Source organism: Phyllostomus discolor, chromosome 4, assembly GCF_004126475.2.
Source record: "Phyllostomus discolor isolate MPI-MPIP mPhyDis1 chromosome 4, mPhyDis1.pri.v3, whole genome shotgun sequence".
Lineage (NCBI taxonomy): Eukaryota > Metazoa > Chordata > Mammalia > Chiroptera > Phyllostomidae > Phyllostomus > Phyllostomus discolor.
The window spans coordinates 99311553-99326093 of record NC_040906.2 but is presented as its reverse complement, the minus strand read 5'-3'; the positions used below and the strand labels follow the sequence as shown (position 1 = coordinate 99326093).

The 14541-nt window shown below is 48.0% G+C and overlaps 1 protein-coding gene across 1 annotated transcript in view; it reads left to right on the top strand.

Annotated features, from left to right (window-relative positions):
• LCT (lactase) overlaps positions 1-10954 on the top strand; it is a 54818-nt gene extending 43864 nt beyond the window's left edge. Inside the window, exons 13-18 of the mRNA XM_028510304.2 lie at positions 554-756; positions 2950-3059; positions 6228-6362; positions 7279-7502; positions 8269-8496; positions 9141-10954. Coding sequence (XP_028366105.1) covers positions 554-756; positions 2950-3059; positions 6228-6362; positions 7279-7502; positions 8269-8496; positions 9141-9358 — 1118 coding nt within the window. The 3' untranslated portion in view covers positions 9359-10954. The remainder of the gene's footprint in view (positions 1-553; positions 757-2949; positions 3060-6227; positions 6363-7278; positions 7503-8268; positions 8497-9140) is intronic.
• The last annotated feature ends 3587 nt before the right edge of the window (positions 10955-14541 follow it).

Sequence of the window (14541 nt, the reverse complement as noted above, 5' to 3'; positions counted from 1 at the left end):
AGGAGCCACTCTTTGGGGGAGGGATACCAAAGCCCCACGTTTATCCAGTACCTTGTCTTTGCAGACAGTGCTGCTGGGAGCTCCACACACACTATTTTACTTCCTTCTCCCAAGAACTCCCAATCGCAAGTTGTGCAGAAGAAAAACCCGAAAGGCTGAAATACTAGCCCAAGTTGCCTGGCCCACTAGTAAGCAATGGAGCCAGGATTTTTTTTTAAAGGTTTTATTTATTTATTCTTAGAGAAAAGAGAAGGGAGGGAGAAAGGGAGAAACATCAATATTTGGTTGCCTCTCACGCGCCCCTTACTGGGGACCTGGCCCGCAACCCAGACATGTGCCCTGACTTGGAATTGACCTGGCAATCTTTTGGTTCGCAGGCTGGCACTGAATCCACTGAGCCACACCAGCTGGGCTGGAGCCAAGATTTAAATGAACTCTTCCTAATATTGAAATCTGCATTCTTCCTCCCAAACTCCCAGTGGGCGTCTACAGGCAGAAAGTGACACCGTTGGCCACACTGCGTCTTTGCTGACATCTATGTGTGTGTTCCCAGGAATCTCTGTTAGGCCTGGCACTGGCCCCTACGTTGCTGGCCACAACCTAATAAAGGCGCATGCCGAGGCCTGGCACCTGTACAATGACGTGTACCGCTCCAGACAAGGTGGCATGATTTCCATCACCATCAGCAGTGACTGGGCTGAACCCAGAGACCCCTCCAACCAGGAGGATGTGGAGGCAGCCAGGAGATACGTCCAGGTCTGTTTTCCCTCAGGGCATTGTTTGTACTCTCCCCCGGTTTCCTTCCTGTCTAATGGAAAGAGAATTAGAAAGCAAAACTAGAGTTTAGGATCTAGCCCCTGTTCTGCTGTTATCTGATTTTGTGAACTTGGTAATATCACCTGATATTTTTAGACCTTAGTTTTCTGTGAAGCGGAGATGACCTACCTACCTCATCGGTAGGTCACCTCCACTGTGACACAAGTTTTGCTGTGATGAAACTTTTTGGGGTTATTGTTTAGGTTTTAAAAAATTATTTGTACTTGTAGTTCTTGCTTTGTATAATATTGGCTTGAAGCTAACGGAAATTCTCTCTTCAAATGTCAGGTTTGACAGAGGTAGTTAATAGAAGTGGGCTGCAATGCCACACTCAACCTGTAGGTGTCACCATCTAATTTTATTTCCTCAGCTTAAGCACTCCTTAAGGTTGGGAACTTGAGACTGTGAAATTCATTGGTGCCCCTAACTTTCCAATTCCATGAGTTTAACATAAGCAAGTGCGTCTTTTGGTCATGGAATTTCTCTCCCAGGAGGCAGAGACACTAGTAACCAGGTGCCGACAAAATGACCCATCCCTGTTTAGTCTGGGCCCTGACAAGAGAAGAGAGAAAACCATGGCCGGCTCACAGCACAGCGTTTCCCTGGCTCCTGCTAATACCTCTGAAGAGGTTATAAGGCACCCTCTCCCATGTTTCCGCATCAGGAAAGCAAGCAAGGGTCCCCCACACCGGTCCGCATGTTCGGCTCTGCGGAGGAGCCCGCAGACCGCGGCATTCGGAGGGGCTACCAAGGGCCTTGGTTTGCCACACTTGTGTTCACAAGACAACTTGGCAAAGGCAGTCAGATTAATAAATGAAAATAAAAGCTTGATCTTCCTATTTGCTAGCCAGCTGGGGAAAAAGTCTTAGGACAAAATTAGTGCATCCCTCTCTTCAGACTCACAGAATATATTGAATTAGAGCAATACTTTGTTGTCTGAAGTCAAAACCCCAAACTGCAGGAAGTGTTAGACTGTATTGTCATCTGACCGAGACACCTGCTGGTGAACTGCAAAGCTGCAGCCCAGGAGCTTTGGAGAGGACACACATCCTCTAGTAAATTCAGCGTCTGTGGAAGGGTCCGCTGTTTTCTCAGCACCCACGGAAGCCTCTTTGACCATAGTGTGTTCCCAGCCTCACCTCTGACTGAGAAGGCAAGGCCTACAGTTGGGGCATCAGCTAGCGAGTGAGGGGAGGATATGGGGAGATAGAAGAAGCCTCTCAAGACCCCAGCATTGTAGCATTTGGGTGCCTTTAAGGTAAGGGTGGCCTAGACCTCATTCAAGAAAAGAGATACCAAGTTCCCACTCTAGGAATCCGATGCCCATGAAAAGCCATCCTTTGCCTGGCTGCCGGGACAGCCTTGCAGCTCAGCCCTCCCCAGAAAGTTCTGGGTGAGCCCTAGGCTTGATGATGGGGAAGGACCTCCTCTGTGGTGAGAGAGGGAACTGCAGCCTGGAGGCTTGTGGGGTCTCCCTGCCTTCTTCAGACCCTCCTAAGAGCAGCACTGGCTGAGCCCTGGGCTCAGTGCAGTGCATCACCCCTCCAGCTGCCCTCAGTGAGATCACAGCTCAGCAGAGCAGAGGAGGTGAAGAAACCTTTGGGCACAGAAGCTACCACATGCAAACAGCCATGGAGATGGGAGTTTAACAATGGGATTTGGAAAACAAGCAAAACAGAAACAGACTCATGGAGACAGAGAACATTTTGACAGTTGCCAGATGGGAGGGGTTTGGGGTAGGTAGAAAAAGGGAAGGGATTAGGAAGTACAGCTTGGTAGCTACAGAACAGTCGTGGGGTGTAAAGTCAGCATAAGGAGTATAGTCAATAACTATATATGGTGTCAGAGGGGTACTAGGTTTATTAGGGTGATCGCTTCATAAGATATAGAAATGTCTAATCATAGGGTCGTACACCTGAAACTAATATCATACATCAACTGTAAATTAAAAATAAAAAATTAATAAAGTGGCAACCATTGAATACCCCCCTCCCCCCAAACAATGGGATTTCGGAAGAATGTGAAGGGTGAGGGGGGGCAGTGGTGTGAGGTCAGTGACTTCTGAGCAGGTATGTCTCCAGCTGCGCCCACTGTTAATGCTGAGGCTGCCTGTCCCCCCAACCCCACCTGCAGTTTATGGGAGGCTGGTTTGCACACCCTGTTTTCAAGAATGGAGATTACCATGAAGTGATGAAGACCCGGGTTCGTGACAGGAGCTTGGCCGAAGGCCTCAGCAAGTCTCGGTAAGGTCCTGGTGCCCACACACTCAGCCAGGAGAGGGTCGAGGGAAGTCTGGCCTGCGGGGTTGAGCGGAGGCTCCTGGGTGGACAGCACAGTGGTGAGGGTGGCTGCTGGGGTCAGACAGGTGTGACAGAGGCAAGTTACTGTACCTCTGAGCTTCCTTGCTCACTCAGGAGATTAAACGTGATTGTGTTTGTGAAGCTCTTAGCCCAGGACCTGGCACTGCTCTGTGCTTGACAAAAGACAGTTGCTATTATTATTATTCTTCAGAACATCCAGAAAATCTATCTGTAGGGTACCCACTTATCAACCTACTACCTTACTCCAAGGACAAATGCCCCAGCACATCCGATCCCACCCCATCACGTATGAGTGAATGTGGATAGCAGTGAGTGATAGCCAAAGGGTGCTTTTTGTCATTTGGCCAGCAGGTGGTGGTGGTTTGCCATCCTGCATCCTGGCTCACCCCTCCCTGTCAAGGCAGTAATAGCAACATCTACAACAGCTAACTTGTATCCATCTTCTATTGGTACTTCTACTCCTATTTAATGATGAGGCACAAATATGAGAGCAAGATCATCAGTTACTAAATGATGGAGCTGAGATATGAAACCAGGCTGGCTGGTCCCAGGGCCCACAGGCGGTTTGCATCACCCAGCTGGGATTAGAGGTGCGGTATGTGGATGAGGACGGAATGACCTGGCCTTATGGAAACAGCCACAAGCTCCAAGGTAGCTCACGTAACCATAGGTCAAAAGGCCTTTGAGTCTTTCCATCAAACTGCCCCATACAGCCCAGCTGTAAGGATGAAGTAATCCAGTCCCCGCCCTCACAGCACACATCCTGGCCTGGTGAGGCCAAGTCTCACGCTGAGCAGGCTGTGCCTGAAGGTCTCACCAGCTGACTCTGGTCTCCCATGAGCAATGCACTCCAGCCCATCGACACAACTTTGCTGAGTGCCCGGGTCAGGTCAGGGCCCAGCCTGGCCCGGCAGAGGCCTCATAAAGGGAAGCTTCCAAGTCTGGTTCTTCAAGTTGCTGACACACCAGCTGGGAGGCAAGTAACCTTCCCCGCTCCATGGCAGGCTGGGTGGACCCAAGGGACTTCACGACAAAGCAGGACATAAGCTGCACTGGGCCTTGACAATGAACAGCACGTGGGAGAACCGGGGGCATTCCATCCCAGGGCAAGGGAGCTAGCATGGCCCGGCGGTAAGGAATGAGTGGGGCATGTGCAGCTGAGGACAGGGGGACTGGCCTGGTGACAGGGAGGGGCCAAGGGCCTGAAGGCCAGGTAGAGGGACTCAGCTTGGACATCCTCGTGGGCCCTGCTGACTTCTGAGCAGGGGAGTGAGGGGCGTGACGGGACTGGGCTTTACTGCTCTCCCAGCTGTTTCAGAAACCTCAGGGGAGGAAGGTTTCGATCTCTCAGGTTAATGGTAGGAGGAAGGTCAAGATGAGGGCGTCAGATGCCTAAGCTGGGACTCTCTAGGCAACCCTAAACTAGCAGCCCCAGGTGTCCCTGTCGGAAGGCGCATGCAGCCAGGTCAGGCTGGGAGGAGCCTGTCAGTCTGCACGGGAGTGCGCACAAATCCGATGTTACAGGGCAGTCTCAGAGCACTCGAAGAAAGCTCCAGCAGATGTTTATTTTTAAAAAGAACAGTAAAGTCACGTGAGCAGAAAAGTTCAAATCTCTCAAGTTCAACAAATGTAATTCATAAAAATATTTCCCCTACTAATAAGGATCAACTTTGGAAGAAAGAGGCCAGCCTAAACAAACCACAACAAAGCAGAGTAATTTATAAAGGGCAGATCATGGAAACACAAATTATAAGATATTATAGCTTTAAGGCTTAGTCTTAAGATTTGTACCTCAGACGTGTTCTTGATTTTGAAATCTATCACAGATAGTACCTATCAGACACTGCATATTAATTTGCGAAGGAAATAAAAGTGTGTGTGTATGTCTGGAAGGGGAGGTTTATAAAAAAGTAATTGTAGTTTCATTTGGTTGATGCGAGAGATGCATGTAAAGAATTACAGATCAGCAAATCTAGTAGTATGCAATCAGTTTATTAGTGGCCCGTTCCCATGGAAGAGAACAGGACTGGGTAGAGTAGGGGGTGAAAGGCAAAGTTTCACGGCAAAGCAGGGAGGCAAAAGTAAGAGCGGCTGAAGACTGCTCCCCCAGGTAGCCTGAAGCCCGGTGCCCTAGAGCCAAGAGCGTCAAGAGCGCCCCAAACCCCAGAGAGAGAGCAAGTCCTTTGTTCTCAGGACTTACATAGTTGGTGGGATTGGAGGGCAAAAAGTTACATATTGATTAACAGGTAAATGTGATGCCAGCTTTCCTGGGGGAATGTGACTACCCAAACTTAGGGATGTGTGGGTTAGCCCAAATCCTTATCTTGCTCCAGACCCCATTTGTTCATCTTGTTGTAAAACAAATATGTGACAGGAGGCAGTTAATTAAAGTTGGGGCAGTTACCCAAGTTATTTATGGGCTCCTTCTGTAAGCATCAGGGACTCCCTCGTAAAACAGATAGTGACCAGAGGTAGACAATGAACCACAGTTGTTTTATGGGCTTCTTTGGGCACCGTGCAACCTCTCCCACATTCAGGCCTTGGGGTGAAAGCACAGTTTCAAGGCTTTCTTTCCAGATAGTGGAAACGCTACATAGAATTTCAAGGACTTTCCTTCTTTCTTGCTAATATAGTGTTTCCTATGATGTTGGAACACCTGGCAATATTATCAGACCAGGCTCAGGACTGCTGAGTTAACATATGAGACATGTCTCCTTTCTCTTCCCTGCCTCAGTTTACTATTTATTCTACCTAATTGGTAAAAGGTGTTTCCTGGAAACCAGGGTGCTAGATGCTGACCTGTTACAGTATTGCAGTCTCAGAGTTCTTCTTATGCTGTCTCCTGCCTCAGTTTTGCCAATAGGAAGAGAGAGAGGGCCTTGTAACAACAGAGGGAGGTGAGGTTTGTGGACTGGTAGAAGGAGCCTCAGGCACTTTCCAGCAACAGCAGAAAGGGCCTTTCCTTGCTCCTGGCCAGATGTACCCTAGTCACCTATGGTTTACCAGCTCCGACTCTGCCCCAGGACATTCTCCTCCCAAAGCGTGGCCTTGCCCAAAGCCCCCACACCCTCAATGGCTCCTTCCGCCCAGGCTCCCGGAGTTCACGGAGAGTGAGAAGAGGAGGATCAACGGCACCTATGACTTCTTTGGGTTCAATCACTACACCACGGTCCTGGCCTACAATCTCGACTATGACTCTGGGATCTCCTCCTTTGATGCGGACAGGTAAGACGGCCAGCAGGGCCACCTAGAACATCTTTGGAAAAGACAGTAAGTTGCACGGCCTCAGAAAACCACCTCCTGGTGCCGGACATCCTGGGGTTTTGTAGATGAGCCCCATCTCTTGAGATGCCTCATCAAACCCCATCACGTGACAGTAGTAGTGCAGCCTTGGGATTCCAAGATGCTGCCCCTTGAGATGGACATGCTTGGAGTCTTTAAATCATGTTTTTGAGATAAACCTTTTCCTTTTTTGGCAAATTTGTTTTACTTTTCAGATGTATTTCAGTTAAAACAACAGTAAGGGCTTTTTTACTCCTTATCTAAATAACTGGTCTTTATTTGAAATGTATGACTCTGCAGACCTTTGAGCTACTCTGCCTCCCCCAGCAGGTGCGCCTTCAGCACAAACTGTTGCCTTCCGTCTTTCACTGTAGACAGAGGCAGGGTCTTGGGCCCTTGAAGCGGCCCCGCCTACTGCTCCCTGTCATCGCACAAATGGCTCCGTGCCTGTGGCACTGACCAGATGCAGGCAACTCAGGGAAGCCCATCCTCTGAGGACATGAAGCTCACACCCTGCTGGAGACTGGGGCCAGGGAACCCAGTGCCCCTTCACATCTAGTGTGAGGTGCGTCCACACGGAGCCCGTGGAGCGCCGGCCCCCCGAGCTGGACCGTGCCAGTGCACACGTGGGAAGCTAGAAGGCGGCTGAGGTGGCTTTCCAGTTACCCCAGCACTGAGTAGTGCAGCCAGAACTTATGAAAAGAGAATGTGAGGTGATGTGACTGTCCTGAGTTTACTTACGACCTTCAAGTCTAGACAAAACCTAAGGTTCTTCCTAATACAAATCCTGTTTTGTCTTTAGTGCAAAGGGCCTCTAGGGATTTAAAAAACAAGACTAACCTCATGTTTGAACTGGTAGGGGAGTTGCCTCCATCCCAGATCCCTCTTGGCCAGACTCTGGCTCCTCCTGGCTGAGGATGACCCCTTTTGGCTTCCGGAGGATCCTGAACTGGTTAAAGGAGGAGTACAACAACCCCCCGATTTACGTAACAGAGAATGGAGTGTCCCAACGGGGGGAAGTAAGCCTCAACGACACTGCGCGGATCTACTACCTCCGCAGCTACATCAACGAGGCACTCAAAGGTACGGCAGGCCTACCCTCCTCCCTGCGCCCCTTTCACCAAGCTGACATCTGCCAGTGTCTGCACTTAGGGTGGCACTCAATCCACGTACCCCCACAATAAGAAAGGTGAGGCATCTGACTCCTGTTGGGTTTAGCTGTTCTCTGAGTTTTTTCCTTCCTAAATTTAAGCTCAGCAGACAAATCCAGTTGCCCGTTACAGCCAGACCTGAGTTCCTGGCCTAAACCCAGCTTTGTTCTCCTGGGTCCTCACTGACAGCCCCTGCCCCCGAACTGCAGTGCCCTCCTGGGAACGGTTTGTGCGCAGGGGCCAGGAGGAGCTGGCTGGGCGGGGCTGGTGTCTGCAGGGCCTTTTGCTCCCCAAGCAAAAGTCTAAGATCCTCAGCTCAGTGGAACTGGGGATGAGATGGTAATGCTGGTAAAAGAGAATGAGCAATACAGCAGTGAAAACAAACAATTAGGAAATCCCCTTCCAGCTCCAATCTTTTCCAAGGGCCATTTACTGTCTGTAAAATGGAGCACTGGTCTGCCCATGTTTCTGACTCCCTGAAAGGGCCTTTCTAGAAAGATGCTGATGGCGCTACAGCTCCATCCACAGAGAGCCAGATACCAAATGCTGCATGCAACGGACTCAAAAAGCTAAAAAGAAAAGCTCCCCTTGACCTGCAGGTGGGAACTGGGGGAGCACCTGGGCAGGCAGGGCCTCAGCAGGCCTGGTGGGAAGAGATCGTACACGGGAAACTCATGCCGGGGCTTCTGTTTGGACAGCTGTGCAGGATAAGGTGGACCTTCGAGGATACACTGTTTGGTGTGTGATAGACAACTTTGAGTGGGCCACGGGCTTCTCGGAGAGGTTTGGCCTACATTTTGTGAACTATACTGACCCTTCTCTGCCAAGGATTCCCAAAGCGTCAGCCAAGTTCTACGCCTCTGTAACCCGGTGCAATGGCTTCCCGGACCCGGCCGCAGGCCCACACCCTTGTCTCCAGCCAAACGGTGAGCTATAGTTCTGGGGTGGACTAAAGCAGAGGGTGAGAGGTGAGAGGAGCCATTTTCAGTCATTTCTTCTAGTTGGTTCCCTTCCTCTCGGCCTCTCCATTGCCTCATTCATTCAACAGATATTTTTTTTTAATGTTCTTAGGATGGGACAGGACAACTAAACAGGGTTAATGCTACACTTACAAACTAGGCCCCGGTCTGGGAATAGCCAGTCTAGTCTTGTCCCACCGAGCACTAGCCTGCTGTGTGACGCTGAGCAAGAAACCAGGCAAATGTTCTGGGCTGATGTGAGGATCAAATGTAACAACTGAAAAAACAGTGCCTGGCATAATGTAAGATGCCCAACATTTGTTGAGTGACTGAAAAAATATAAACTACTATACAAACGTAAGAGACAGTCATCCCATTTAGATTACATTCTAATTGCTGATAGAGATGTTTAAGAACTAAAACTACTTAACTTCATTCAGAGGCTCATAATTCAGTGAAAGGGATACACATCTCAGCGAAATGCTCACTCTGGGTGCCTGTATACAACCTCTCTGTTCCAAGGATCTAGCTGGGACTTACTGTAGGTTAACACAGGTCCCATAACCACATCTGCACTAGTGTGGAAACTGCGTTCTGTTGTCTTTTCCTAGATGCTGGACCCACCATCAGCCCCAGCAGAGAAGAAGTTCAGTTCCTGGGGCTAGCACTAGGCACGACAGAAGCCCAGACAGCTTTGTACACACTGTTTGCTCTTGTGCTTCTGGGAGCCTGTGGTGTGGGGTTGCTGTTGTACAAGCACTGCAAGCACTCCAGGCAAGGAAGAACGCAACCAGACCCAGGGGAATTGAGCCCCATTTCGTCATTCTGACCACAAGTCACCACCTCCTCCAGTTCTGCAAAATAACCCAGGTTTCTTTGTATACCTTTGCCACCCACAAAACTCCTCAGGATTTTATATTCTTCCTATACCAAGCTTCTTCATAAAGCCTTTCTGTAGTGTGAGAGTCTAATCTTAAAGGATTTCAGGTCCCTGATTAAAATAGAAGTATCTGAACCTTGCCCCAGTAGCAGGAATTCATTTGGACATTAAAAGACCCTGCAACTGGCTGTTGTGGAAATGTGCAGATACTGAACTCATCTAGTGCTTTTGTGAGCCACTTGATTTAACTTAACTGAGCAGTTTCAAGTTTAAGAGATTTTAAAGATAGAAACAGGAGCAAAAAGCATAGGAACCCTTTTTTGGTGAAATGAACTCCACTGCATATATGGACTGCAATGTCATCCCCTGCCCTCTCCCAGATCCCTCCCAGCCTGTACCTTGTGTTGTTTCTCGGAAAATAAAAATAGTACTGTTAACTGTGTCCTATCCCCTGGATGACTCTCCTTGAGAAAGTAGGTTCTACAGAAGTGATGCAGCCACACAAGCCATTTGGGGTACCTAAGCTTTCCCACCAGACCAAGGCTTTCTGCTTTTTATATATACTCCCCAGGGCACAGAAACCATAACAAAGGGATGACCTGTGAATCCTTTATTCCAACCACCGCCACCTTTTATGTCCTTCCTGCTCTGCCACTTGCAGGCAGAGTTTTAAGGACCCAAGTATGGCCTTCAAGGCCCATGCGATCTTACCTTGGTTCACTTAGCCTGTTTCCCTTGTTCCTCTCTCAATCTAAACTGCATCTAAGCCCTTGACTATTCCACGCTCCTTTGTGTCTTTGCAAATACTATTGCTTCTGCCTACGATGCCCTTTCTTTGGAAAAATGCTTTAAGTCTCAGCTCAAATATGTACTTTCCCTCTGGGGAAAGCTGCCCTGAATTCCCATAGGCAGACACTACTTCGACTTTGCTTGTAAATACCCCCTATGACCACATTACACTGGAATTGAAAATTACCCTACTATCAGCTTCTTGAGGTCAAAGGACCATGTCTCACCGTCTCTAGCAAGCACGTTTTGGAGACAGGGCCTAGAATGCACACCTGCCCCTTCTGTGTGTTTGTTCACAAAACCTATCTGAGTAGTGGTGGGAGCACAGAAAGATGTGGCCTCATCAATTTCCCCTACAATGTGCTGATGAGACAGTCTGAGTGAGAAACACTTAACAACTTATTTGATCTATGTATCCTTTCTAGATATCTGTGAGTTTCTTTTTTTTTTTTTTTTTTAAACAAAGAGTGGGCCCTGGCTGGGTAGCTTACTTGGTTAGAGTATTGTCCCAATGTGCCAAGGTCAAGGGGTCGATTTCTAGTCAGGGCACATACATGAAGCAACCAATGAGGGCATAAACAGGTGGAACAACACATTGATGTTTCTTTTCTCTCCACTTCCTTTCTCTAAAATCAATAAATTAAAAAAATTTTAAGTTTCAGGACTTCTTGTCAAGATAGCAGAATAAATAAATGCTGGGCTCACCTCCTCCCATAACCACACACACAAAAATTATAACTATAGACTTCCAGTCAAGATGGAGGCACAGGTAGACATGCTTCGCCTCCTTGCACAATAATAAGGATCACAACTAAACTCAAAACAAAAAAAACACCAGAAATGCCAGAAAATCAAACTGAATGGAAGTTCAACCATCAACGATTTAAAGCAGCCACATTCATCTACACGGGTAGGAGGGGTGGAGATGGGCAGCTGGGGTGGAGAGGACATGGTGTGGCAGTGGCGAGGCAGCAGCCAGCAGAGCGGGCAGTCCCATGTTCATATGTGGTAGGTAAAGATTGGGAAAGATACCTGGGGAGCAAGTGATCCCAGCCACAGGCCAGACCATGCAGCCCACGGTTCCAGCAATGGGAAATAAAGCCTTGTAACTTCTGGTTATAAAAACCTGTGGGAGTTGGGATGGTAGAAGAAACTGCCGATCTCTCAGGAGAGTCCATTTAAAAAGCCCATACATTCTTAGAACATATGCAAACCCACCTCTCTGGGAACCAACGCCAAGGCAACAGCTAGAAAGATGCCAGTGGCATAGGGGAAGTTGGGGAAGTGACTGGAAATGGGGAGAGTACCGATGCAAGCCTCCAGCAGCCAGGCAGCAGCATTGTCCACTCTCCGACCTCTCTCTCACATACAGAGCCACAAAGTGGTGAAGCAGGTTGCCCCACCCTGGCAAATACCTAAGGCTCCACCTCCATACAACTTAACAGGTGTGCTAAGATAGGAAGTCAAACCAGCTCTACCTAATACACAGAAACAAACACAGGGAGGCTGCCAAACTGAGGAGACAAAGAAACACAGCTCAAATGAAAAAATAGAACAAAACCCCAGAAAAAGAAATAAATGGAATGGAGATAGCCAACTTGTCAGATGCAGCGTTCAAAACACTGGTTATCAAGATGCTCAGAGAACTCAATGAGTATGACAAATGCATAAGGGAAGAAATGAAGGCTAAACTAAGTGAAATAAAGGAAAATCCACAGGGAACAAACAGTGAAGGGAAGGAAGCCAGGGTTCAAATCAGCAATTTGGAACATAAGGAAGAAATAAACAGTCAACCAGAACAGAATGAAGAAACAAGAATTCAGAGAGAGGGAGAAAGAGAGACAGAGAGAGAGACAGAGAGAGAAAGAGAAAATAAGAAGACTTGGACATCTCCTAAAGTGCCAACATCAGAATCACAGGGGTGCTAGAAGGAGAAGAGGAAGAGCAAGAAATTGAAAACTTATTTGAAAAAAAAAAAGAAAACTTCCTTAATTTGCTGAAGGAAACAGGTATACAAGTCCAGGAAGCACAGAGTCTCAAACAAGTTGGACCGAAGAGGAATACACAGAGACATATCATAATTAAAATGCCAAAGGTTAAAGATAGAGAATCTTAAAAGTGGCAAGAGAAAAGCAGATAGTTACCTACAAAGGAGTTCCCATAGACTATCAGTTGATTTCTCTAAAGAAACTTTGCAGACAAAAAGGGACTGGAAAGAAGTATTCAAAGTGATGAAAAGCAAGGACTTACAACCTAGATTACTCTATCCAGCAAAGCTACCATTTAGAATGGAAGGGCAGATAAAGTGTTTCCCAGATAAGGTAAAACTAAAGGAGTTTATCACCACCAAGCCCTAATTATATGAAATATTTTATATTTATTTTTTATAGATAGAGGGAAAGGGAGGGAGATAGGGAAAGAAACATCAATGTGTGGTTGCCTCTCACATGCCCCTACTGGGGACCAGGCCCACAACCCAGGCATGTGCCCTGACTAGGGATTAAACTAGTGACCCTTTGGTTCGCAGGCCATGCTCAATCCATGGAGTTACACCAGCCAGGGCAAAATGTTAAAGGGACTTATTTAAGAAGAAGAAGATCTAAACTATGAACAGTAGAATGACAACAAACTCACAACTACCAACAACTGAATCTAAAAAACAAAAACACAGCAAACTAGAACAGGAACAGAACAATAGATATGGACATGATTTGGAGAATTGGTCATCAGGGGGAGGGGGAAGGGTGTAAGGGGGGAAAGGTACAGGGATTAAGAAGAGTAATTGGTAGGCACAAAATAGACAGGGGGATGTTAAGAATAGTATAGGAAATGGAGAAGCCAAAGAACCTATATGCATGACCCACGGGCATGAACTAAGGAGGGAGGGAATGCTGTAGGAAAGTGGGTACTGGGCAGTGGGCGGCCAAGGGGGAGAAATTGGGACAACTGTAATAGCATAATTGGTAAAATATACTTAAAAAAAACCCAACAGGTCACAGTATAAATAAAAGTTAGAGGGTGATGCCAAAAAAAATTGTAACTAAACTATAGAACAACCTGGAGAACCATCTGAAGACTAGCTGAACAGAAGTCCTACAACTGAGGCTTTAAAAAAGTCACACCATGGAGACTGGTAGGAGTGGGGAGACTTGGAACAGGCAGGTCCCACGCCAATTGTGTGGTGATTGAGAATTGGGAGGGATATGTTAGCTGTAGAGGTCCCCTTGAGGAGTGAAGGGTCCCAGACCAACACAGGTCTCCCCAACCCAGGGCACCACTACCAGGGAGAGGAGTCCCTATAACATCTGGCTGTGACAACCAGTTAGGATTATGTCCTAGCAAGGTGGAGGCCTGCTGGAGACTTAGGTGCTCCTCTTGGGAGGGGAGGTGAGCATGCACAGGCTTAGTCACACACAAACTTACTTGATCTGGGCTCCAGCACAGGGGCAGCAGCTCATAAAGTACCAGGTACATATGAATTAAACTAACTTCAGAAAAAGGGCCAAAGGGGTACAGGGTAAGGACAGCTGTCTCTAGATGCAGGTGCTGGCAGGCTCCATTGTTCCTTGTTGAATGTTCCTCTCACCCAGCCTGCAGGCTCAGAGACGCACCAAATCTGTGCTCTCCAAATAAGGCTAACATGGTTTGCCCCACCCCATTCACACACCCAACCAAGTCTCTTCCAGTGGCTTTTCCACAAAAGCAGCCTGCCTCAGTTCATGCTGTGGACTTTCCCAAAATCTCTCAAGGGTCCACAAGCCCCAAACAAACAGTGGCTGGCCCCAATGTGCCTTATAGCTCTTGTTAAGCAGTCCCAAGCACAGCACAAGCAACAACTGGTCTCAATTTGCACTGTTGATTCCTACCAGGTTTTCCCAAGCCTAGCACATGCAGCAGCCAGCCTTGGCTTAGAACATAGCTTCAACTAAGCAGCCCCAAGCCCAGCACAAGTGGCAGTTCACCTTGGCCTGCCCTGGGTCCCTCCCAAGAAGCTCCAGAACCAACACACTTTGTGGCTGGCTTCAGACCACACCAGAGCACCACCCAACAAGCTCCATAAATGACCTGAAGGGCAGACTTGGCTGGCACCAGAGCTCTGCTCAAGTGATTCCTTTTCTGTGGCATCAGCCATCACATAACATCTCATCTGTAGTAGTGACAACCAGTCAGCCTGAGGGTCAACCCTATCCATGATGTGCCAACAGCAATCAAGGCTTGACTACAACAGAAAGGCACACAAAACCCACACGAGGGACACCCATGAAGCAACTGGCTCAAGAATCAGGGAGAGTGCACCACTGGGCGGTAAAAAAATTCCATACCATTTTTTTGGGGGGTGGGAA